Here is a 25,786-nt window from a genome sequence, read left to right on the forward strand (position 1 = left end):
GATTTTGTAAAAATTGTAAAATAAAGTTTTGGAAAGGAAAGGAAAAAGGGGTAAAAATCGGCAGTCATTCTCCCTTTTGAACCACACCACCACCATCCATCTACCCACCCCCATTCTCTCTACTCACAAATCACACACACTCACATTGCCTTGAGCCTGGGAAAACAGCACTATTTGAGTTATGACAAGGTACATAGATGAGTTGTTTGTCTGAGAGCAATAGGCAGAGAATTCCACGTTGTTGGGCTGAAGACGAAAAATGACCTCTTTCCACAGGAGTTAAGGAAGTATCTGGGAACAATTAGCTGGGAGGAGTCAAGAGATCTCAATTTTCTGTTTGGCAAGTACAGGTTAACAAGCCGAGAAAGATATTTGGGTGTTGTATCATAATTCAGGCACTGAAAGCATAGACAGGCAACTTTATAATCAATTCTGACTTGAACAGGCAACCAGTGAAGTGTCCACAGTATGTATGAGATCATACATTGACATTAGTTTACAGTTGGGCCAACAGCATAGTGAGAGCTGTATTATCAATGGTTTCTCCACTACAATGGGAAATCATTTACAGCCTAGTCTTTTGTGCAAAATTGCACTGGCTCTTAGAGCTGCAGCCTTTGGGGCTAGTTGGCCTTTGGGAACCATCCCATCACCGACTGTCCTAAAACCCTCTTGGCTGAGAGAGTGGGGATGTAACTTGGGCAAGACACTCTCCACTATGATCAAATTATTGCCCAGATTGTCCAGATAGCAGTTACCTCCTCTGCCGTTCAGATGGTTATTGTCAAACATAATTTATTTCCCTACCATTTGTGATACATTCCAACACCAAACAAGTTCAAGAAATGCACATACGCACAAAAACTTAAGAATGACTTTCAAAAATACCTGTCAAACAAGTGATGCGGAACTATGTTCTTCCAGTCTTCCTACTTGATGGGCCATCAACAGCTTTCAAACTGACATCCTCTCAGTCATCAATCCATGACTTCAGTACCGTATCATCTGCTTCTCAGTCTCTCTGAACTGATCAGGATTCAAACTTCATCCTTTAACAAGAATCATTTGTTCACCACAAAAAGAGTTGCACCATGGTGACAGTTTCAAGACTTTTAACAAGTCCAACAGCAGCGATTAATTAAACTTTCACCTTCATTTTACAAATGTTTATGATCTCCTGATCAATGTTAATATCTACCAATAATGTCAATGACAAATTGAAACAATAGGTTAAGCAACCCTGTCAATTCCACTAGATTGCTAGCATCTGCTTTGCTGGTCATTCAAAGATGTATAGCACTAAACTTTTTTGTATAATGGCAGTATTGTTCTTACCAAATACAGCTCTGTCACAGGCATATAATGTTCTTTGGTTGCCTCCAGTGTACCTTATCATAAAGGCCTGGTCGATCATTAGCAGTTATGGACACAATAAATGAGTGGTTAGAGCACTGGTTCTATGGTCCTGGGTTTGAATCAAGGCTGCAAATGTAAAGTTTAGGGTGGAGATTTTTCTTATCTCCCAGGTCAACATAATGTTCAGACCTGCTGATGCCCGAACCCCTTTTGAGCGTATACACTTGCAGAATATGAAATCAAACGTTGAATATTCTGTAATCCATGTCAGTGTTCTATGAGTTTTGGAAACACAAACATATCCAGCAAGCCCCCGCCCCCTCCAAAAAGGAGTATGGCTGCCTGAATGGCAGCGTAAAAAAGCAATGCTCAAGAGTTGTGTCCCTTTCAAGATAAGTAATCGATTATGCAACAACCAACTGGGATTAGACTGCTTGGGCTAAAGACGCAAATAACTCACAATAGTGCCCAAGCAGTACGAGGGTGTATGGTGAATGACTTTATACATTGTTGCATGGACACAAAAATAATGCAGCACACTTTTTTTTTTTTTCCACCATCTTTAATTTCACAAAATACTTACTTACAACAACAACCAAATCAGGCTGTTACATTTCAATATACAAGCAACTCCTTTTATGCTGACATATTTCTATTTTACATACAAAGACCATAAATTACAAACCTCCTGATTAATCAATCATTTGAATACAATCCATAATTATTCACTGACAGATAAACATGTACCTGATTAGTTCAGCAGCTTGTAACACAATATACAACTGAGATATATTCATTGACTGTTTAGTACCCAGTGTTTTGTTACGCAGAAAAGAAACTTTTTTTTATTTGGTCTGAATGAGAGATAGGTTTTTATGTCAGATATAATGACAGAACTGGAAAAGAAAAACGAAAGAAGTTCAATCCATATTTTTGGCCACAGCTGCAAAAATCAATTACACTGAACCATGACATTTTATTCTATTCTATTTTGCATGATAAAAATGGAGAAAGGGGATGCTTTTATTACTTAAGTGTGTGTGTGTGTGTGTGTGTGTGTGTGTGTGTGTGTTTGTTTCTGTCTGTGTGTGCATGCACCCATGGATGTGTGTGTGTGTGTGTGTGTGTGTGTGTGTGTGTACACCTCAAGAACTAAAACTGAAAGACAATGGGTAATGTAGTCTGCATGACAAAATAGCAAGAAATGAATATTATATCAACAATGACAAGTGTATATATACTCGCAAAAGCACCCTTTCAAATAACTGTACTTTATAAATTACATGCAAAGAATGGTTCAAGTTCAAGTTCATTTCATTGAACAAATCTGACTTCTTTTTTGTGGTGGTTGTTGCTAAATACTACCTCTAACACTGAACTCTGGGCAAGAACCTCAATGCTGGATATCACAAGAGAAAACAATTACAGAAAGATGGAGTTTGATATTACACAACCTTTGGACACTATTACATGTCCTCCCAAGATCACCTTTCAAGTTAATGCCAGAAAAGAATTGCCACCAGAAGTCTGAAGCCTTTCCAAACATTCCTTTCAATGTGACGCCAGAAAGAACTGCCACCAGAAGCCCTTCCAAGAGTAATGTTCCACTTAACCCCAGAAAAGAATAATACTAATAATACTAATAATTAGTATTTATATAGCGCTAAAACTTCTGCAGAGACATATCAAAGCGCTTTCACACCAGTCACACGCATGCATAACTCTAGACTGAAAAAAAAGAGAGAAAAAAAGAATCGCCACCAGAAGCCCTTCCAAGAGTACCTTTCCCCTTGACCCCAGAAAAGAATGGCCAACAGAAGCCCTTCCAAGAGTATCTTTCCACCTGACCTCAGAAAAAGATGCCATTAAACGTCCTTCCAAAAGTACCTTTCTGCTTGAACCTAGAAAAAAAGATGTCATTAGACATCATCCAGAGAGAACCTTCTCGCTTGAGTCCAGACTGTAAACAATGTGAAGGAGACCAATGGAGACATGGTGCAGAACAGTTCAGGAAGAACTGAAAGAGAATGGCTTTTGCTTGTGTATACACTTTAAGGGGATTAAGGCACCAGCAGGTCTGCACACAAATATGTTGATATGGAAGAATGAAAAAACCTAAACCCTAAATCAACCAGGCACTGACACCAGGATCAAACCCAGGACTCTCAGATTTAATCTTTACCCATTCGGCTATTGCTCCCGTTTCATTCCTCCGCTGAATAAACTTCCAAAAATCACAAGCCCTCAGCGTTACCTCTGCCCACCAACAACCCTTCCACACAAATTCCAATTTACTTTTGAGCACAACTCAATCACAAACTCCGCTCTACTTCCAAGCACCCCCTTTCAACACGGCTGCTTCAAGCTCAACAGCACAGACTGCGCTGAGAATTCCACGGTGCCCTGAGCCCAACGCTGCATCCACACGTCACTCAGGCGCTCTCGGTCCAACTTGTCCAGCCCCACACAGGGCAGAGTCAGGTGCTGAAGGGGGTAGGGAGAGGACAGCTTTTCCTGCAAGGTCTCCAGGAAGGAGGCAGTGACCGTGGTGGTGGGGTTGGAGGAGGACTGGAGGGGGCAGGGAGCCGACAGAGGGGAGCCGATGGAGCAGGACTGTGCCTGCAGGTGACGGAGCTGACTGTGCGCACACCGGGAGGAGCTGCGGAGCAGTGCCTGGAGACTGTCTCGGGTCAGCGCTCGGTTCAGGGAGACGTTCAGTTTCTGCAGGCTGGGAACTTCCTGTGGCAGCCTGTAATGGGTCAGTGGGGTGGGGTGGAAGAATACAACAAAAGAAAAATTCTATGAGATCATGTCGCAATGTATATAAAAGACCAGGGACTAGAAACCCTCCCACCTAACCCGGTTATAACACCCAGACAACACAAACACAGAATATTAAAAGAAATTTCAACATATATATTTATTCAGTACATTACTAAAAAAACAAATTAATTGACAGACTCGGCCACAATGGGAAACACGAAGCGCACAAATACCAGAGACAAATTATTAAATCAGTAAGTTTAGTTCAAGCCACTGTAGCTTGGGCACTTCCCACCAGCTTGCATACAGGCAAATAAGATGCACAGAAAAATAAACCCAGAGACTTAGAGGAAGTTCCTGGAATTCTAAAGCTGTACATTAACTGTTTAAGTTATATGACAGATGACACAAATAAAAGAAACATACAGCTGAAAATAGTACAGCAAGTGTATTTTAAACATCATCATTATTTATGCCATCTACAAATCTTTTTCAATAATGTTGAAATTATCATCTATTATATGGAAAGATGGCCTAGAGGTAACGTGTCCACCTAGGGAGCAAGAGAATCTGAACGCACTGATTCGAATCACGGCTCAGATGCCGATATTTTCTCCCCCCTCCACGAGAACTTTAGTGGTGGTCTGGATGCTAGTTATTCAGATGAGACGATAAACCGAAGTCCCGTGTACAGCATGCACTTAGCACACGTAAAAGAACCCACGGCAACAAACAGGTCGTTCCTTGCAAAATTCTGTAGAAAAATCCACTTCCAAAGGAAAAAAACAAATAAACCTGCATGCAGGAAAAAAAAAAAAAAAAAAAAAAAAAAAGGTGGCGCTGTAGTGTAGCAATGCGCTCTCCCTGGGGAGAGCCGCCCGAATTTCATACAGAGAAATCTGTTGTGATTAAAAAGAAATACAAATACAAATAAGGAAATGAGAAGCAAGCAAAGAACACACAATAAATACCTGCAAATGAAGTCAATATCTTCCTGATTAAGTGAACAATTCTCCAGTGACAAACTCTGCAGACCACAGTCCTGTAACAACACATACAGACCATCTGAACATGTGCCATTGATGATAGACTACCCACATGGCGGTAAAGAATGAAAACTCACAAAATATCTCAAACTCCAAAAAATCAAATTGAAATGCAAATGAATACAGGTTATATTTCTGATTTTCCTGCACACACACACCTAAAAACAAAACAATCACTTCACCAGCTGCTAGAAAAAATGAAGAAAATCTTTCTATGATGAAATTTCATTTTTATTTGAAATACCAATGAAAATAAAAGCATTACTTTCAAATATGTCTGCTCCGTATCACAAAAGTGAAATAAGAGCCTTTCCTGAGAAATGAGCTCAACAGCATGGGCTCAAGAACAACCACACCAAAAATAAAAATAAAAGAGAAAAAAAAATCTTTAAACCACTGCTGAGCTTGTCAACTGACTTGTCTTAATGTCCTATTCCTTCTCAATGAATCTATGAAAATAGGCTACCTCTCATTTGCTTAAAGCACTGTCAGACTGCCTGACTGGCATGTCAAAGACTGTTGATTACCTGACATGTCAAAGACTGCTGATTACCTGACTGGCATGTCAAAGACTGCTGATTACCTGACTGACATGAAAGACTGCTGATTACCTGACTGACATGAAAGACTGTCAATTACCTGACTGATATGACAGACTGTGGATTTACATGATTATCATGTAAAAGACTGCTAATTACCTAACAAAGACTGCCAATTATCTGACTGACAAAGACTGCCAGTTACCTGAATGACATGTCAAAGACTGCAAATTACCTGACTGACATATCAGAGGCTGCTGATCACCTGATTGGCATGACAAAGACTGCCGAATACCTGACTGACATGAGAAAGACTGCCATTTAGCTGACTGATAAGACAGTCAATTACTTTATTATTAATATTAACATGTCAAAGACTGCTCATTTCCTGAATGACAAAGACTGCCAATTATTTGATTGACAAATGATTGCCAATTACGTGAATGACATGTCAAAGACTGCAAATTACCCGACTGACATATCAGAGGCTATAGATTACCTGACTGGCATGACAAAGACTGCTGAATACCAAACACAAGAAAGACTGCCGTTTAGCTGACTGATAAGACAGTCAATTACTTTATTAACATGTCAAAGACTGCTGATTACCTGACTGACATGACAAAGGCTGACGATTATCTGACTGATGTAACGAAGACTGTCAGTTACTTTATTAACAAGTCACAGACAGCTGCTGGCCTGATCAACATGTCAAAGACTGTTGACAACTTGACTGACAGAGACTGCAGAGTACCTGATTAACACATTTAAGACTGCTTAAGAGTACCTGACTGACCTGTCAAAGACTGCTTATGAGTACCTGATCGACACGTCAAAGACTGCAGAGCACCTGATCGACACGTCAAAGACTGTAGAGTGACTAAATGACATGTCAAAGACTGCCGATAAAACTGACTGACAAAGACTGCCACAGAGTACCTGACTGACATGTCAAAGACTGCAGATTACCTGATTGACAAAGACTTTGAGGTGGAGGGCCAGGTGGCCAGGGTTGGGGTCGGGGCACGTGTGACCCAGGTCCAGACTGGTCATGTTCTGGGCGTTGATGCTCCACAACAGCAACTCCACCCCCAGGGTCCCCAGGTGGTTGTGGGAGACGCCCAGCTGCTGGATGTTCCTGCCTGCACATACACACACCCACACAGTAACACACACACGCACACACACACAGTGACACCCACACACACACACAGTGACACCCACCACACACAGTGCCACCCACATACACACACACAGTGACACCCCACACACACAGTGCCACCCACATACACACACACACAGTGACACCCACACACACAGTGACACCCACATACACAGTGCCACCCACATACACACACACAGTGACACACACACACACACACACTCACTTCCATGATGGATAAAAATAGCAAACAAAATAGACTAAAATGTACTTTCGCTAGGCAGAAAAACAAGCTTTTTCTCTTCCAGGATGGAGGTTTCCAGGTTTTCTCTTTGTGCTGTTTCTGTAGCAAATGAGTTCTTTTTTTTTATTACAGGATATGGGTGCTGTCCCTGAAAATGAAATTCCTCTTCCTCTTTGTCTATATCCTGCTTATCACAAAGACCACCCAAAGGCTTTCAAATTATAAACACTGAAACTAAGCAAAAAAGGAAGAAAAGTAAAGAACATACATACAAAAAAAACAACAACAAATATTCAGTCATAACAGATTTCTCTACACAAAATACAGGTTGCTTTCTCCAGGAAGAGAACATTTACAACAGTGCAGTGCCACCTTTTGTTTGCTTTTTTTGTTGGTATTGTTTTTCTGTTTTCCACACGTTTTACCAAACCCACCTTGGAGACAAGCTGCCAGGGCAGGCCGGTTGTGCTGGAAGAGCCTGGCAGTGAGGCCGCAGGAGGACATCATCAGCGCTGACAGCGATGACAGGCCCCCCACCACACGACATAGACAGTCCGCAATGCTGCTGCCCAGAGGGTTGTGGCTCACGTCTAAGGTTTCCAGCATCTGTGTGTCAAACGAAAAATTAAAAAAATAAAAATCACACCGTTTTGTTAAATCCATGAACACGGAGGCACCTTTCCCCATCCCTCTCCAGTCCTTCCTTTTCCACTGTGTTCCTCCTTCACGCCCCAGCGCCCACAAAAAAAAAAAAAAAAGAAACTGGAAATTTTTGAAACTGTATTTCTGTATTTGTATATGTTTTTGCTGATAGCACCAAACATGATTCACTTCAACTGAAAACTCATAAATTCATGATTCATATAAAATTATAAAGTGTTCACCCTCTTCTTCCTTGTTTTTTTGTTTCGGTTTTTTGTTTTTTGTTGTTTTTGTTTTGTTTTTCTTCTTCCCAGCTTAACTCTGTGAAGAGACACTGGGGCGCCACACAGAACTCTTCACCAGAACCTCCAGGTCTGTCGGTTGTGTGTCAAAACCCTGGGTCTCTTCAAATGGTTTTCCACATCCATTCTGCAATGTCAGTTCAATGTTTTTTTCTGTCATCCCCTCCATCTCCCTCCTTCAACTGTCTTGGAGGATTATTTCATCAAGGCCAGTGGATCTAGTTACATAACCATACCTACACACTTTTCTTTTCTTAACTGATTCACCCAGTTACCAAGACATAGTCCACATGACCTGGGAGAAGACAGCTGTCTGGCAGAAGAACAGGAATCTGATTTAAAGATCTGTCCATCCCTCCACCCTCACTCCACCATCCCCTAAATAACCTAAACTACATTCAAAGTATCAGTACAAAGCCAAGCTTCATATCAGTCACCCAGCAAATGATATACCACCCTGAAGACTGCATACCCTCCCCCCTATTTTAAAGATCTGCCCATCCCTTCACCCTGCCCCCACCCACCACCCCCCATAACCTAAACTACATTCAAAGTATCAGTAAAAGGCCAAGCTTCATATCAGTCACCTAGCACCTAAAGATCTGCCCAATCCCCACCACCTCCTGGATAATCTAAACTACATTCAAAGTATCATTAAAAGCCAAAGCCCCACCATATCAATCACCTTGCAAATGATACACCACCCTGAGTACTGCATACCCCCCCCCCTCCACTCCCTCCCCCCACCAACCTGCCTTCTCCCCACCAACCTGCAAAGGACCTGAAGTGGAACAGGTGGTTTCACGGCTGCCTGCCGGTGCAGGAAAGAGATCGGCCAGGTGTCTGAATCCAGCAGCGGTGATGTTGTTGCCAGACAGACTGAGCTGGGTGAGCGCCTTCAGGTCCCCCAGTGATGCTGCCAACACCTGCAGTCCGTTGTCACCCAGGTGGTTGTCTGTCGAGACACAGGGAAAAAACAGGGAGTGGGGAGGGGCGGGTGATGGGGGCGGGGGAGGGCATCAGAATCAGTGAGACTGTTATTTTCTAAAAATGATTGATAAGGTAAAAAAAACAACAACAATACCATTACAAAATGTCAGCATGTCATAATCAGATCGTGATATCTAAACGTTACTGTGCGAAACCAATACACTATCCAAAAATGAAATGTATTCTTGGAAAAAAAAAAAGTGACCTTTTTGGATTGAAGTAATAAAGATCAATTTTTAAAATCTATATTTACTACAGACTGTATCACATGATTCAATTTTCATAAATATATGCAATGAAGACTGAATGTATTAACAATTTTAATCACAAACAACCACACACAAGCAGATAGTGAAACATTTAAATGCCAGTAGTGTTCACAGTAAATGCATACCAGTGCCTTCTTTCCCTATCTTTTAACCTTCCATATCACAACAAAAAAAATTCAAAGCAAATCGCACGCAGGCACACATTCAAACATTCAAGCACCAAAATGGAAAATGACATTTAAAGATGGAAAGATGGCTGAGTTACCAGGCAGGAAAAGCTGGGTCAGAGTGGTCTCTCCACGCAGAGCCCTGGAGATGGGCAAGAGAACAGTGGATCGAAGCCCCAGCCCTGACAGGCTGAGCTGGTGGGACGTTTCTGCTTCACTCAGTATCCCACAGATGTTTCTGTACCTCACTGTGACACACCAACAATCACACCTCAGACCTCACTGTGACACAGCAACATCACACTTCCTTCTGGTGTCACACCAACTATCACACTTCAGTCTGCTGACACACCAACTATCACACTTCCTTCTGCTGACACACCAACTATCACACTTCCTTCTGCTGACACACCAACAATCACGCTTCAGTCTGGTGACAGGGATGTGATTTCTACTGATGCACTGTAAAACAACACATCATCCTGTAACGTAAATCATTAAAGTGGAAGTCTGCAGTTACTGGTGCATGTGTCGGCATGTATGTATATGTGCGAATTTTTTCCACTGTGAATGTGGGAAACTTCCCTTAAACTGTCAACTGCTGCAAATCTGATATATAAATACGCTCTGAAACTTGAGAACTGAAACATAACTGTTTAATTTGTTCTTCATATTTTTCTTTTTTACTGTCAAAATTCTTAAGCTTGTAAAACAAATGACAACTGACAATGTTTAATTTGTTCTCCTTCATTTTTTTTCTTTTTTACTGTCAAACTTCTTAAGCTCATAAAATAAATGACAACTGACAATGTTTAATTTGTTCTCCTTCATTTTTTTTTCTTTTTTTACTGTCAACATTCTTAAGCTCGTAAAGCAAATGACAACTGACAATTATTTTTTCTAATAAATAACCCCTCTAATCCCAATACACAAGTGACAGCCAAATCTCAAAACAGTTCTGTAAGCTGTCCTGGAAGACAACTTTGCTCGGTTCTCTTATTTCTAGGCTGTCTATCTTATCAAGCGCAAATTTTCAAGTTTCATTTTCAAGGTGTAAAAGAGTATGAAGTGATCAATATACACTACGACATCTGCTGTAAAGAAAAATCTTTCAAAATAATAATGAATATCTAAAAAAAGGGGGAAAATATGTCCCTGGGTTCTTCGGTAACAACACAGATTTATTATAACCTCTATCGTTTCATCCATCACCATGCGGCTGACCTGTGTTCAGTGTTTTACAGGCTTGGGTATATCTTTCACTGAGGGCAGGCTGATCCCATCCATGAACTGTGCCATCCAACTGTGAGGAAAAAACATCATCATGAGTGATCTTACACTGTTTTTAAATGGTTGGCGAGTTGTATCTAATCATTTTTAAAAACATAATATTTCTGTTTCTTATTTATGATAGGTGTATTCTTAAAGGTGCTTTTGAGCCACAGGGTAAGTGCTGTACAAATGATATTATTATTATTATTATTATTATTATATATCCTTCAAGCTGTTCAAATATTTTAGTTTGTAAGTCCTCATCTCAATGTGTGTGTCTCTAACAAAAGCAAGAACAAAATGCTTTAACACTGGTTTGATTTGAATTGACACATATGCATTAATTAGGAAACATTATCTCATGAGGAAAAGCAATGCCAACTGAAACAATATCACAAGATGGTGATCTTTCAGACTGTTATGTGAATAAGTGTGGGGTTTTTTTTTAATGGTAGGGTTTCAAAGTGTTTTGAGGGGCAGGGGTGGTGGTGGTGGTGGTGGGGTGGTGCGGTGGTGTGTGTGTGTGTGCCCATGTCTGTGTGTGTGTGTGTGTGACTGTGTCTGCAAACATGCATGTGCATGTGTGTGTGTGTGTGCTTACATGCACACGTGTGTGCATGTGCGCATGTTCATGTGTTTGTGTGTGTGTGCAGATGTGCAGACCTGCTAGTGCCTTAATCCCCTTAATCTATATACATGCAGATCAAACATGCACATTAATTAAATATCCTATAATCCATGTTACGGGTCATGGAAACAGAGACATACCCAACATGCACATCCCCCAAAACAGAATACAGCTGCTTTGACATCAGAGTAAAACAGTCATACAAGCTCACTTGTACACACTCACTGCTGCCCATGAACAAAGAAAGAAAGAAAAAAAGAACCTCCTCTCAACTGAAGTCCAGCATATATTTCACATCAGGTCACCACAAAAACAAAATAGTTATTCAAGTCCAGCATATATTTCACATCAGGTCACCACAAAAACAAAATAGTTAATTCAAACCTGCTCATCCCTGGACAACACGTAAGACAGAACATCGTCCGTGCTCAGAATCGCTCCGTCGCTGCTGCTCAGTGTCAGAAACGGGCGTTTTCCAAAGTGACTGCTGTACCGCTGACTGGCTTCCTCGCTGAGCCATCCTACTGTCTTCTCCTCTCTGCACAAGAGGAGTCAACAACTGGATTACTGGAATCATGAAAATACCTCTCTGCACAATACAGTCAACAACTGGATTACAGGAATGATGGAAACACAACTCAGAAACACAACTGTATGTAGTTTACTGAAGACAGATGAACTAATATTTTGTTGCATTCAAATTCATTGACCAACAATGGTTGTAGAAATCAAATAGGGAGTTCCTGATTCATTACACATTTTCATTCTAAATATTCCTGAAAAGAAAAGCAGAACTTCAACAGCAAGGTGTCAAAAAGAAGACAGATTCTCATGTAACAAAATCTGATGGAATTCTATTTACACTTTTTTTTTTTTAGTGAGACAGCCAGTGAGTGAAAGTGTGAGTGTGTGTGTAGCTGTCTCTGTGCCTGTGTCTGTGCATGTGGGCAATAATATGTACACACGAACTACTTACCTTTAAGTAATATTCATATGGTTATTTCATATCTTTCAACTCAATTATAGATTCAATAAAACACACACCCACACCAATGAAAATCTTCTAACATAGCTGTACTTCAAACAAACAGACTAAATATCAAAGAAACAAAAAGACCATGAAAGATAAAAATAATACTCACGTTGCAGGTAAAGGGATCAGGAACACAGATCCCTCAATCCGCACCTTGACACGGGCCAGCTGGGTTGGAACTGTGGTGGCACTGGGAGGGGGGACAAAATGACCCCCTGTTTCCCCCGCTGGATCACCCAGTGAAAGATGCATCCCAAGGTCTTCTCCAACCCGCTGACCGTCAGACAATCTTCTTGGTGCCTGTTCCGTCTGTTCCCCACACAAGACTTCTCCATCCATTACATTCAGAGTCCGTACGCTGGCATCCATTCTTCTAACACTGTTGGTTAGGCGAGGCAGCGATTCCTCCTCCTCTCCACTACAAGAGTCTGAGATGACAGGAACAACACGATGCATGCTGCTGTTGGAAAGTTTTGTGGATGATGACAACCTACTGTTATGATGTGAATCCCGTTCTGGTGATGACAACCCGTTTTCATGGCACGACTCTTCTGCAGACAACCAAGCATCATTCAAGTCTTCTGTTTCACTTGTCTGGATCCCATCACCACAGTCAGGCTTTGTCACGGTGCCTCTACGCTTGGTTGTTAACCGTGCCCTTTTGCTGTCCCTTGCCGGTCGGACAGAGTCAGAGGACAGCATGCCACCAAGACTGCTGCGGTCTCTTCGTTTCCGACTGGACGGCTGCAGGTCATCGATCAGCCAATCATCCCCCACCATCTCCTGCTCACTGAGGAGAGCAGGCTGGGAAGCGTCACGCTGACTCCTGCGCGCAGGTTTAGAAACGGAGGCTCGAACTTCAGCTCTCTGGGTGGAGGACCCCAGAGCTAGGATGCTGGAACGGTATGTTTCTGTTGCAGACTGGGATGAGGCAACCAGGTCTTCCAGCTGAGGGTTGCGGTACACGTCTGCCTCTCCTTCGTCACTGGATGCACTGTCCCCAGGCCTGGTGGTACAGATTTCAAACCGTGTTGAGAGCATCTTCATGAATGATTGGCATCTTTTGATCATCCTGGCAGTACAAGTGATAGCTATTGGCAATACTCTACTGTCTTAACATTCACAGCCATTATCTTTTCAAGCAGAATTTTCAGAAATTATTAACTAATATGCATACATTGATACTAAGTCTGGTACTGCCACAGATTTAAGATACGATCTTTCTTGATCAGACACTCTCAAAGAAAAGAAGTAATCAAAACATTGGATTCACAAAACAAATAATTCACCACCTCTTTTCAAATCTTTATCCTCCCCAGCACTCTATTCGGTCTCAAACCAATTCTTTTGATAAATTATCAATAAAAAATGTGTGGGTTTTTTTTTTTTGGTGGACACTTGAGGGTCTTTGCCATGGCAGGAAAATGAATGAGGGGTATGGAAGCAGACCTGCTTCCAGCTGCCCTTGCCCTACTGCTTCTGTGTCTGAGCACTGACTCACTTTGGGACAAAACACAGAAAGAAACAACAGAAAGGTAAACAGAAGGCAAGAACTCCAGGACTCACATGTAATACCCACTTCATCGACCTCAGGAATTATGGAATAGAAACACAAGACATCTCTGTAGTACCCACAACCGTTTCCTATCATCATAGGATGCATTGTTGAATTTCAACTGGGATCTTGCTATCATGGCCAATGACCATATAAAGTTTGTTTACAATAGGATGTAAGCTCTACTAAGCTCTTCTGTTCTGCCAAACAATGACCTTGACCTCTGACCTCACACCCTGCTTACCTCTTCGTCATGAGGGGATGGCTGGAAAGGTCTTCCGGCATACCTACCATCCCACCAAGTTTGGTTCCCATACTACTTGCACTTGCCAAGAAAATTCTAATAAAAAAAGTTTACCAAGGACAAACACACACATAAGTGTGCCCACACCCACACACACAAGACCGGGCAAATACACAAAGTCACTACTGTTTACACACCTGAGCGTTAAAAAAAACAACAACCCCGAAACTGTTCCAGTCACTCACAGGTGTTTCTTGACAATGCCACGCGATGAGGAGGAATGCAGACCCTGAGCAGGAGAGCGGTGGGAATGTGAACCTTGAAGCGGAGAGCGACGTTTTGATGTTGTTGTGGCAGTACTTCTCTGTGAGCTGTGGCCAGCCAGGCGACTGGCACCGGTTGAAAGGCCACTGGCACCGTCTAAATGGCTGGGTCCTGGCTGAGGATGGGATCCACCTGAACTCTCCCTCACTGCTCTCTTTGAACCTTGACCTTTGCTTCTGCCGATGCCCCCTGATACTTTCTCTGCAAACAACAAGTTATATAAATTTGTATTGAACGCAATGTCGAGATGTGTGAAGAATGGAAATATTTCTCTCTTTACATGAAAAACAATGAGGCAAGGATAGTAAATGACAACAATAAAGAGTGGTAACTCTCTTAATACACAACTTCTCTCTTTGAATCTTGTGCTATGCTGCTGACATCCCCTAATATATTTTCTGCAAACAAGTTATATACATCTGTACTGAATGTAATGTCTAGATGTGTGAAGAAAGAAAATGTTTTAAACATGTTAATGGCTACTGAGTGATGAGAAATGCATGCAAAAATGTTTTTTGGAGTGTGAAGTGAATTTGTTGTTGCTGGAAAATGGTGAAAGTGTGTGTGAGTTTATGTGTGTGTGTGTGTGTGTGTGTGTGTGTGTGTGTGTGTGTATGTGTGTGTGTGTGCACACGCGCGCCCTCACACTCATGTGTGCATGTGTGCATGCTGTCTGCATATGATGTGTATATGTGTTTGTGTGTGTGCATCTATGTTGTCTGCATCAGTAAATGTAGCATGTGCATGCATGACTGTGCACATATGCATGCCCCCGACTACTAGTATGTGTGTTAAAAAGTTTAAAGCACTAGTGTAACAGGCACATATCTGTTTAATAATGACAAACTATTGATTTATTTACGTAAACATGCATAAAAAAGAATATCTATTCACTCACTTATCAGAAAGAAGTTCAAACCCATTCCCTCAACTCAAGCATACACATTACTCTTATTCAACACATCAGTCTGTCTCTATTCTTTAAACTTTTTTTTGATAATTACTTTTTAACAAATTTGATTGAAACTAATCATAATAATAATAATAATCCACTTAAAAAAACATACTCATGTCTTCTCTGAATCACTGACACTGAACTGTCACAATCATCATTTTGCTAGAAAAAAACAACTGCAGAACATGTTAACATGAGATTCACTATGATGGTAATATCTCACCTTGAAATAGAAGTACCACAGCATTATACTGAGCCTCCAAATCTTGATCTGAAGTATCAGCATAATCCCTGTACCAGTCACGCAGAGCTTGAAGAGCCGTGCAACCCTGTCAATCATTGAGAATCTTGGGTGAAACACTCTAAATTTTAAATCCGTATTCCCTGTTACAACACCAACATGAAAGTTAACACTGCTTTACTGATGTAATTAACTCTGATTTACTGTTTATTTCTGACACTGGAATACATTCGCCATCATCAGTAAACAAGAAGAATACAACTGCTTGTTATATGACTGATAACTGCAAATGAAACTGATCACGCTTGAAAATTCCATCCACTAGCTTCCATTCCTTCTTCTGCATTGATAGGCTGTGTGGCTCCTACATTCACTCGCTTGGGGTACAAGTGGAATTTCAAGGCTTTGACTGTTTACGTCCCACCCTTTAGACAGCTGTATGTTTTCTGGGAAGTGCAAGCTGGTTTGCCTACCAGTGGGATTTCATGGGTTTGACTACTTGCATCCAATCATAAAGACAGCTGTGTTTTCTGGGAAGTGCAAGCTTGGTTGCCTACAAGTGGGATTTCATGGGTTTGACTGTTTGCATCCCAATGTTTTCTAGGGTGTGCCTGCCCATTGTTTTCATGTTTCCATTACCCACCAAGTCTGAGAGAGCATGCGGGATCTTTAGTATGTGCATTTGATGTCCTATTGTTTCCATTACAGGTGCTTATTCTCCAATATTTATTTAATGTTATTTTTTAAAATCTCTTATATTCTACCTTAAATCCACCTATTGTATGGGCATTATATCAGTGAACAGCTTGCACATGATATCCCACCTTATCATCTTTGGCAAGAACGTTGGCTCCTCGCTGGATTAAAACCTTGACTATGTCCAGATTCCCGCAGGCGGACGCATCAATCAGGGGAGTGAATCCGTTGCACTCAGCGCCTCCACGATCGTTGATGTCGGCCCCCACATCCAGCAAAACTTCCACGATGGCGGGGTAATTGTGATTGGCTGCCTCATGGAGTGGAGTCCAGCCACAGTGGTCTCGTACATTCACAGGATGGCCCTTAAGAGTGAAAATGAAGCAAACCAATTTTGATAAGCACTGTATTTTTATTTCTGGTGAAGGGTGGGGGTGGGAGGAGTACAAGGTACAGAATTAATCAGGTCAGAAATTAAAACCTTTTTATGGGGATAATGCTTACAATAATATCATAAATGTGTTGAACTTTTAGTCTTAGATCTATCTTTGTTTTTGTATAAAACAACAGTGAGTCTGATAGTGGATCGAGACAACCATTGCGTATCCAGTAAGTTAGATCACAACTGTTTACTAACAAACTTACCAACCATCTAATTGTCATATCTAATGTTTCATATTGTAAATCATTCATCCTTTTCTTTTTACTGCATATAACAACATTATCATTAATTTTCAGTCAGACCATTGTTCACCTCAGCCAACAGTGTCCTCACTCGCTTCACATTTCCATTGATACAGGCCACATGGAGAGGTGTTTCTCCTTTCTCGTTTTTCTGTCAGAAAAATGCACACTGACTTATAGGTAATGAAGAAGAAAAAAAGTGTGCGTCAAGTAAAATCTAAACAGATCACAACTGTTTATTGACATGTCAGAGCAAACATACACGTCATTATCATAAAACACAAACAACAACAACAAAACTTAATCATTAATAAACAGTATCTTTTCAAGTATGAGAACAACTGCATTAACCAATCACTAAGTGATGTAACCAGCCGCAATGGCATAGTGGTTCACATAATGGACTGACAACTGGGAGGACGTGGGTTCAATCCCAATCAGAAGTGGGTTTTTCTGACCCATGGCTGGCTCCTACCCCGAGCTGAGTGTGCTATGGGCTGAAACAGGAAGACTGGGACCACACAGTCGAGGGTCATCCACTTCATGGATGTGACTTTGGGGGTGTTGCTCAAATTTCCTGACCAAAGCTGCAGGTGTCTTTATATATCAGCCTGCTTGACGCTTGAATATAATCTCTAAGAGAGTATAGTCTTGTCAAGTAGTCCCAAACCTAAAACCCCCATTGCAGCATCGTCATTACCCCTATCTTTCATTAGAATATAGAAAACAATGTCCTAAACTTTAAGCACCCCCCACCCCCAGCGGACCCCCCACTAACCCCCCCAAAAATCAATTAATATACTGAATCAGCAATGCCATACCCGTCTACCTCTGAACTGAGAGGAATATTTCTAACAAATGAAAGGAATAATCAAAAGCAGACCAATAACAGCCCCCTCAATGTTTTGATTTGCCACAGACTAAATCCAGACTTTGTCATTTGTTCATTCGAATCAAATGATTTGTAATGACAACAAAAAATCAAAATAAAGCTAAAATATATAAATAAATCTCTCTTTCTCTCTCTTCATATATATATATATATATATATATATATATATATATATATATATATATGTGTGTGTGTGTGTGTGTGTGTGTGTGTGTGTGTGTGTTGTGTACCACACATGATGGAAAAAAAAGCTATAACTGGACCAATAAACAAAGGAAATAGCTTACTTTGAAAGTTTTATGACGGCGTATTCTTGCAGTTCCAACTGGCTGACCCAAAACTGGACGAATATTCTCTTCATCTGATTTCTCTGGAAACACACACAACAACAACAAAAAAAGATGATGGAAACTGTTTCAAATATTTGCTGTCAGCAATATTCTATTTGTTTTTTCGTTGTCAGTAATGAAAATTAAAAAATGAGTTAAAAAAGTTTTACACCAACAGAGAGACTGAGTGAGTGAGAGAGAGAGAGACACACACACACACACACACAGAGAAAGTGTGTGTGTGTGTGTGTGTGTGTGTGTGTGTGTGTGTGTGTGTGTGTGTGTGTGTGTGTGTGTGTGCATGTGTGTGTGTGTGTGCATGCATGCATACGTCTGTGCAGATTTATACTCACAGTACAGTCAAAAGTAACAAGAAGCTGTCTCATTGCATATGATAAAATTTTGCATGTAAACTTCAAAACACAAAATTATGAGAGGATGAGCAGAACTACACTTTCTGCCAAACTAACTAATATCAGAAAAACAACAGTCTCTAATCTTTTGAACACTGCATACTAGACGAAAACATTTGACCTTTATGTCCCACAGGGCATCAAAGAGAATTAAGTAATACATGACAACAGCTGTCTTTAACATTTCAAACACTGCATACTACACAACTACAACTCCTTCTTCTTCATTCATGGGCTGCAACTCCCACATTCACTCATATGTACACGAGTGGACTTTTACATGTAGACAGTTTTCACCCCGCCATGTAGGCAGCCATACTCCATTTTCAGGGGTACTACCACAACAACAAACAGAAAAAAAAAAAAATCATCTCACCACTGTCAGTGAGGTCAGAAATACTGACGTCAGCCTCACGGTCCGACCCAGTGACACTCTGGCTGTCCTGTGGTGGACTGTCCTCCTCCTCCTCCGATGACAGCCCCTCCCCTGACCTCAGGCCGTGTCTGGCCTGCACCTGTTTCAGTTTAGCCTCTGTCTGTTCCTTGTGGCGCCGCTCCTTAAACGTTTCCTGGGTGGCGATCAGAGAACGCAGGACTTGCACCTGCACCCACGTTTTTGGCTTTGTGCGCATTATATGCCAAAAATATAAAAATTACTACTCATAATAATGTGCATCAATATAGGGCTTATTTGGCAGCTCTAAGCAAGTTTTCTGTAATACATGCAGTATGAATCAAATACAGAATATCCACACAAAAAATATCAAAGATACAAAATACTATATTAACATTACTTATAAATATCTTTTGATTTTTTTTTTAGATCTTTTTTGTCTTACTACATTACTTCATTTTAATATTTTTTACACAAACCCAGGGAAGGCTCTCAAGGCCTGATCAGTGTGATGGGTTTTTGTGAAGGTCAGGCATCTGTTGCCCTTTTTTTTCTTTTTACAGCGGATGTGGTGTAGCATGTATGGATCAGTCTCCATGTTCTGACACCTCCATGAAACTGAAACACCCCTCCCATCTCACACACACAACCCACACATCATTTAACTTGTTTGCCAATTTGTTCAGCTCAGAACCCATAATATACTCCTTGAACACTGCATATCTAGCAATCACAGAATCCATGACTGATTTTCTTTTCTGCTCTGAACAAGAAATTTCCTCTCTTTGAGCACATCCACGGTTTATATCAGAGAACAGAGGACTTGTGCCTGTATAAACATGTTTTCTCTTACAAGAAAACTATGACAATCAGATTTTGATTCCTCCTCAGTTCCAACTAAAAACATGTCTTCGCCATGTACATAAAAAGAAATTTCAGCAAGAAGGATCAAGGCACCATTATCATCATCCAAAAATGCTTACACACAATGTGTCCTTTTGCCTATAATTGTTTATTTTTTAACATATGGAAATATCGCTCATAGTCATACACTGTGTAAAAGCTATAAATATCCAAAGCACACAGAAAATACTTTTTTCTCCTACAGTCAGCTGTATTGTCTTAATTCAAATGCATAAAATGATTAAAAAAAAGAAGAAGAAAACCCCGCAGAAAAATGAAAATGCATGTCATAATTACTTCATACCATACCGTACCTGCAACTTTGGGTGGTTTGCCTTCCTGGCATGAGTGAAAGCGGTCATGTAAGTCTTGCTGAGGACTTTATACCCATCTCCTTTCTTCTCCTCCAGTTCAGCAATGTTCAGCCAAGTACGACTGATCTGCAGTCAAAATGGATCTTAAGAGATTCCTACAGATTCAACAACCCATTGGAGAATCAATGCATGGAAGCTCGAACCTTGTTAATGATTTTTCCAAACAAATCAAAACACCAACAACAGAGCTCACGCACACAAGCATGCATGCACACACACACACACCAATATCTTTCTTCTGTGATCTTATACCAAAAAGTCAAAAGTGAGAAAATTCATGCTTTTGAAATATTATAAAAAGGAAATCAGTCACTCAACCATTCAATAATAAGGATTCATTTTCAGAAAGATACTAAAGTGAACACACACAAAAAATCAGTTTCATTAACAACTCCAGCCAGTAACAAGTGAGCACAATGGAGTAAGAAAGATATGTCAAAGTACTGTGTTCCTAATATTTGATGACATTACTGAAGACATTAACTCACTGCCTGACCCAGAAACAGAACAATCACTGGAAAACCAACAGGTCACTTTCTTTAACCACACACACATATACACGCAAAAACACTCACACAACACGCACACACAAACACACACACACACTCAAACACACACACGCACACACAATCATCTCACCTGCTCATGATCTTCCCCACGCAGCTGCAGCTCTTTGTGGTAGCTGCTGATGGCCAGGTGTGGCTGCCTGTTGTCGGCGTAGGTCTGGGCCAGAGACACGTAGGCAGGGATCAGCTTGTCTGCACCCAGACCCAGACGCTCCCCACACTCCACCTGTCATGTATGTCATGTAACAGGCTCAATCATTTAGGTCGCCTTAAAATATATGCTAAAAAACAACAAAAAACCTGCCTTACGTACATCTTTTACTGCAAGATGAGGAGTTTGTATTATACTCCCAGTTTGATTAAATATACTTACCATGTCAAACTGATGCAAACCAGGCCTATGTGTTTGCTCCTCTTGGCCAAATTATCTCGGCGACTCAGTGAAAAGACGTAGCATAAATTACCTGCATAAAAAATGTTATCTTTATATCAAAATTATTCTTAAAACTTTTTTTTTTTTTTTTAACAAACAAGCAAACAAAAAAACCCCAACTCTTTTTTTTTTCACAAATGAACCTGGCCACCTTTCAACAAAGCTTAATGCATCACAAATTTTCAATATCCAAAACTATTATTTCAGAAAAGCGAAATAATCATGATTCGTATATAAGTCCATTAAAAAAAATTTTGTGTCCTCTAAAAAATTCTTGAGCCTTTCGTTGCATGCTTTTGTTTATGCCAATAAGCTGTCTGCAATGATCACACCCTGACCAAATTCAAGAGAAGGGGGTGCGGGGGGCTGTGGATGGGGGGGGGGGGCCTAAATTTCAATCATAGCAACTGCCCCCACACAACAAAAAAACATTATACACTTTGGTCATCTACAGCACTATGAGGAAATCACACTGACGGTATGTACCATTGACTGATAATGCTGAACGGCTGTCGCATAGCTCCCACAGTACATGCCGATTTCTGTGAATGCGTCACCCAGTTTCTCATGGATGCTGAACATGTCTTGGTCCTCTTGGCTGCAAGCTGAACGCTGCTCACTCAGTTCCTCAACGGTTGTCACTGCATAAGAAACAAACAAACAAAAAAAAAACCAATGGAAACCCACACTATACTTTTTTTTTTTTTTTTTAAATGCTGAGTTCATCCAGCTTGAGCATTCACAATCAAAATAATCTTCAAAAAAGAAACAAAAACACACAAAAAACAAGCAAACAGAAGGAAACAAAAACAAATGTTATTGTCCTGCAGACAGATGCAAAAAATAAGCCTTCAATAAAGTATCAAAAAACAGTATTTCAAAAAGTATGTAAACTTTCTAAAAGCAGTAAAATACATACTTTGTGTGTGTGTGTGTGTGTGTGTGTGTGTGTGTATGCGTGTGCGTGCGTGCGTGCACATGCACACGTGCATGTGAGTGTGTGCATGTGTATGTCAATGCTTTTTGTTCGTTAGTTCGTTCTTTAGTTTAACGTCTTTTCACAGTAAGTGATATTAGACGAGGGTTGAAAAAAAATCGAGTGGGTGGAGGGGGAGGGGGGGTGGGGGAAAGTACTGTGTACGCATGCGAGTAAGTGTGTGTGTGTGTGTGTGTGTGTTTGTTACATATAGAAAATGATTGATTTAAGTTTTGTTAAAAGAACAAAACAAACAACACAAAAAACACACACACACACAAAAACCCCCAAAACACATAACAATATAACATATTTCTAATGAAAAACTAACAACTGTAACAGCGAACCAACTGGACTATTTAACAAGGAGTTGAAAAAGTCATACATTAGCAATGGACTGCTGAAGATCGTCAACACTGAAGATGATTTCAGTTCAGGGATGTGAGACTTTAACATATTGCAAGTTGGTATATGATCGGCTGCTATGTGAGCACCACAGATGCAAGAAACATTACGGACATATTTTGTCCTAAAACAATTCATTTTCCATCTGCAATGTTTCCCATGAAACCATACATTTTCTGTATGTTCTTATGTAACTCCGAGTTAAAGGTGTGTTTTTCTTCAAACTGAAATTTTGACCATTGGACTTTTTCTATCATGGTGTAACATTCCTGTAGTGAAAGCGAAATATTTAAATCTAACTCCTTCGTGGAGCTTCTAGTGTGTGTGTGTGTGTGTGTGTGTGTGTGTGTGTGTGTGCTTTATTTTCAAACAAAAAGCACATAACAGAACACACCCGTATTAAGTCATGGGATTTCAGCCTTTCTCATTTGTCACCAAAACCTGACCATCTTTAAGCCTTACCTGCCTTGTATAGTTTGACAAGCTTGTGAGACTCGCCAGTGGTAGGCAAAAGCTTGTAGGCTTTCTTCAAGAAGTGCTTGGCTGATTTTGTGTCTCCTGCATTCACACTGGCCTGTCAAGAGAAATGCAACAGATTTTTCTTTCTAGTGATAACTATGTTTCTCCTGCTGCCATAACAAGAAAATAATAAGCCTTTAATCTAAAGTGTGTTCAGATAAATGCTCACCATTATTGAGAAATCTACATAGGTAGCAGCTTAAAATCATCACTTTGGGAACAGATTCCACAGAAGATTAGTTCAAAGATCGATAATGTTAGACTTTTTCTTTCAAAAAGCAAAAACAACATGCAAATAATTTTTTTTTTCTGTTTTTTTTTTCCTAGTGAGACAAGTTAAATCAATGAGCTGTTGACAACAAAAAAAATAAGAAGCTTTTATCTAGAGTCTGTTTCAATGAAAAAATACAGAAAAGCTTATATCTTGTGAAAACATCGTCTAACTCTTGTATTCAAGGTTGAAAAAGCAGTCATTTAAACAATAAAGAAGGATGCCAATAAGTTCATTATGATGAAAGATAACTAAACTTTCAATTGTTTAGAATGTCTACAAAGCAGCCCTTAACCATTGCATTCAGTGTCTGTGTATATATGTATGTATGTGCGTATGTAAATATGTGCTATGCAAGTGTATGATGCAACACCATGTGTGTGCCTGTCTGTGCTCAAGCCTGCCTTCATTATGTGTGTCTGTTTTCTAAGGTTTAGTACCGAAACTTGTTAACCATTCTTCAGTCCTATATGTATATTAAAAGCCCAAGACGTAGCATTGACTAACAATAGCCAGCTGACAGAAGACTTCTTTCTGGCGGGGCTTGTTCTGAAGTCGTGTTGCGATTGTCAGAGCTTGCTGAAGAGACGACTGGGCAGCAGCTGGTTGACTGTGACGCAGTGCCTGGTTGGCCGAGTTGAAATGGCACAGGAACTGCTCTTCCTCCAAGTGCCACTGTCTGAAATATCAAATGGATTCCTGTAAATGAACAAATGTTAACTTTTTCCTTTTATATCTTATCATCCACACACACACACTGTGACACACCACACCACACCACACCACAACATGCACACACACAAACACACACACAGAGCAAAATAAAGTCATCGAATATACCACTGATATCTAAATACAAAGAGACAACATTGGCTTATCACATTTTAAACAGATGAGTGGAAAAACCTGAGGGGGAAGAGGGGATGAAAGTGTGTGTGGGAGGTTAGAAGTGGAAACATAGAAATAGCCATCGCACACTGAAAAAAAAAAAAACTGAAATGGTTTACGATGAGAAAAACTGAACACAGCAATTGTGTTCATCACACATGAATACTTACTTTGCTATTGTGAGAGATTTCTGCAAATACTCTGTGCTCTCCTTTTCTGCACCTCTCACATCATACACAAGCCCTGCAGAATCAAAAAGTTATCAAACAACTTCCAGTTCAACGATATAACACCATTATCATTAATCAGAATTTAAATGCATCCACACATTTCCACGATCAATACTTGAATTCGTTTTAAAACAGATTTTGATTAAATCAATGAAAATAAAATAAATACTGTGACCAAAATTTGTTTTAATAGGTAAATTGTACCTTGCGTCAGCATTTTTTTTGCGATAATAAGTCTGTGAAGTTGAAAGATAACTTGAACAACTGTCCATTATGTGTAACACTAAAATGGAGAGTTTGTATTGCACTCTAAGGTTGGTTAAATATGCTTACCATGTCAAACCGACGCATCCCGGTTTGACAGGGTACAGCATATAACACCAAAAGTAAAACCTGGAAAGATAAATACTGATACAGAATCATATTTCTTCAATCTATATCAATGGTAGATTATAAAGGACTTCAACTTAACCCAGTAGTCGATTATAAGATTAAAAGTTAAGGTGAAAGGTTCCAAAGCATTCTACAGCATTCAGGGCAGTTAATTCATTTTCACTATGTAAAGTGTACAGCATAGGAAAGTGGGGCACAATCCTCTACTTCCACCACTTCAATCATCCCCAACCGAAGTCAGAAGCCATTTCACACCTGGATGGAGTAAAGAAAAATCAAGAGTAAAGTACCTTTCCCAAGGACACAACACCATGCCAAAACAAGGCCTTGAAGATAAAATATAAACATCAAAACAATCTAGTGCTTTGGGTCCTGTAAATTCAACAGAATAGTTTACCTACATTTGTGCCAAACAAGTAACATATATCAATATTATTATGATTATCATTCTTCGTACCCAAATTCAGCAACAGCCGGCCCTTCATGGCCATGTATTCTGACTCTGTCAAGGTGGAGGAGCCACGCAACTCCGAGCATACTCGCAGCGCCTGCAGAAATTTCCTCTCTGCCTGATCCAGCAGATGGCGAGAGGAGCCGGCTCCTTGCATGTCCGCCTGTGTGTAATAGGTGTCTCCCAGCGTGGCCAACGCTCTCTGGATCTCCACCTTCATTGAAACAATTATGCAAG

The 25,786-nt window shown here is 40.4% G+C and overlaps 1 protein-coding gene across 1 annotated transcript; it reads right to left on the reverse strand.

The window, feature by feature from the left end:
• Positions 1 to 1,890: 1,890 nt before the first annotated feature.
• Positions 1,891 to 25,755, reverse strand: LOC143285836 (tonsoku-like protein). The gene is made up of 22 exons (XM_076593269.1): positions 25,556 to 25,755; positions 24,646 to 24,718; positions 24,095 to 24,266; positions 23,260 to 23,371; positions 21,903 to 22,057; positions 21,057 to 21,209; positions 20,358 to 20,483; positions 19,123 to 19,348; positions 18,292 to 18,374; positions 17,183 to 17,263; positions 16,557 to 16,793; positions 15,715 to 15,820; positions 14,458 to 14,737; positions 12,523 to 13,419; positions 11,765 to 11,918; positions 10,705 to 10,783; positions 9,579 to 9,728; positions 8,825 to 9,009; positions 7,545 to 7,716; positions 6,674 to 6,846; positions 5,091 to 5,161; positions 1,891 to 4,105 (listed from the first exon to the last, which is right to left on the reverse strand). The coding sequence occupies exons 1-22, from the start codon at positions 25,704 to 25,706 to the stop codon at positions 3,703 to 3,705; spliced, it is 4,239 nt and encodes a 1,412-aa protein (XP_076449384.1). The 5' UTR covers positions 25,707 to 25,755; the 3' UTR covers positions 1,891 to 3,702.
• Between the last annotated feature and the right edge of the window lie 31 nt (positions 25,756 to 25,786).

The sequence above is a fragment of the Babylonia areolata genome, chromosome 9, assembly GCF_041734735.1.
Source record: "Babylonia areolata isolate BAREFJ2019XMU chromosome 9, ASM4173473v1, whole genome shotgun sequence".
Classification (NCBI taxonomy): Eukaryota; Metazoa; Mollusca; class Gastropoda; order Neogastropoda; family Buccinidae; genus Babylonia; species Babylonia areolata.

Excerpts from the sequence above, each read along its gene's own strand:
- LOC143285836 (XM_076593269.1), bottom strand. The coding sequence starts at position 25,706 with ATGCAAGGAGCCGGCTCCTCTCGCCATCTGCTGGATCAGGCAGAGAGG. Across the intron at positions 6,847-7,544 it reads CCTGGCAGCTTGTCTCCAAG|GCAGGAACATCCAGCAGCTG; the intron begins GTGGGTTTGGTA and ends GTGTATGTGCAG. Across the intron at positions 4,106-5,090 it reads GATATTGACTTCATTTGCAG|GCTGCCACAGGAAGTTCCCA; the intron begins GTATTTATTGTG and ends GACCCATTACAG.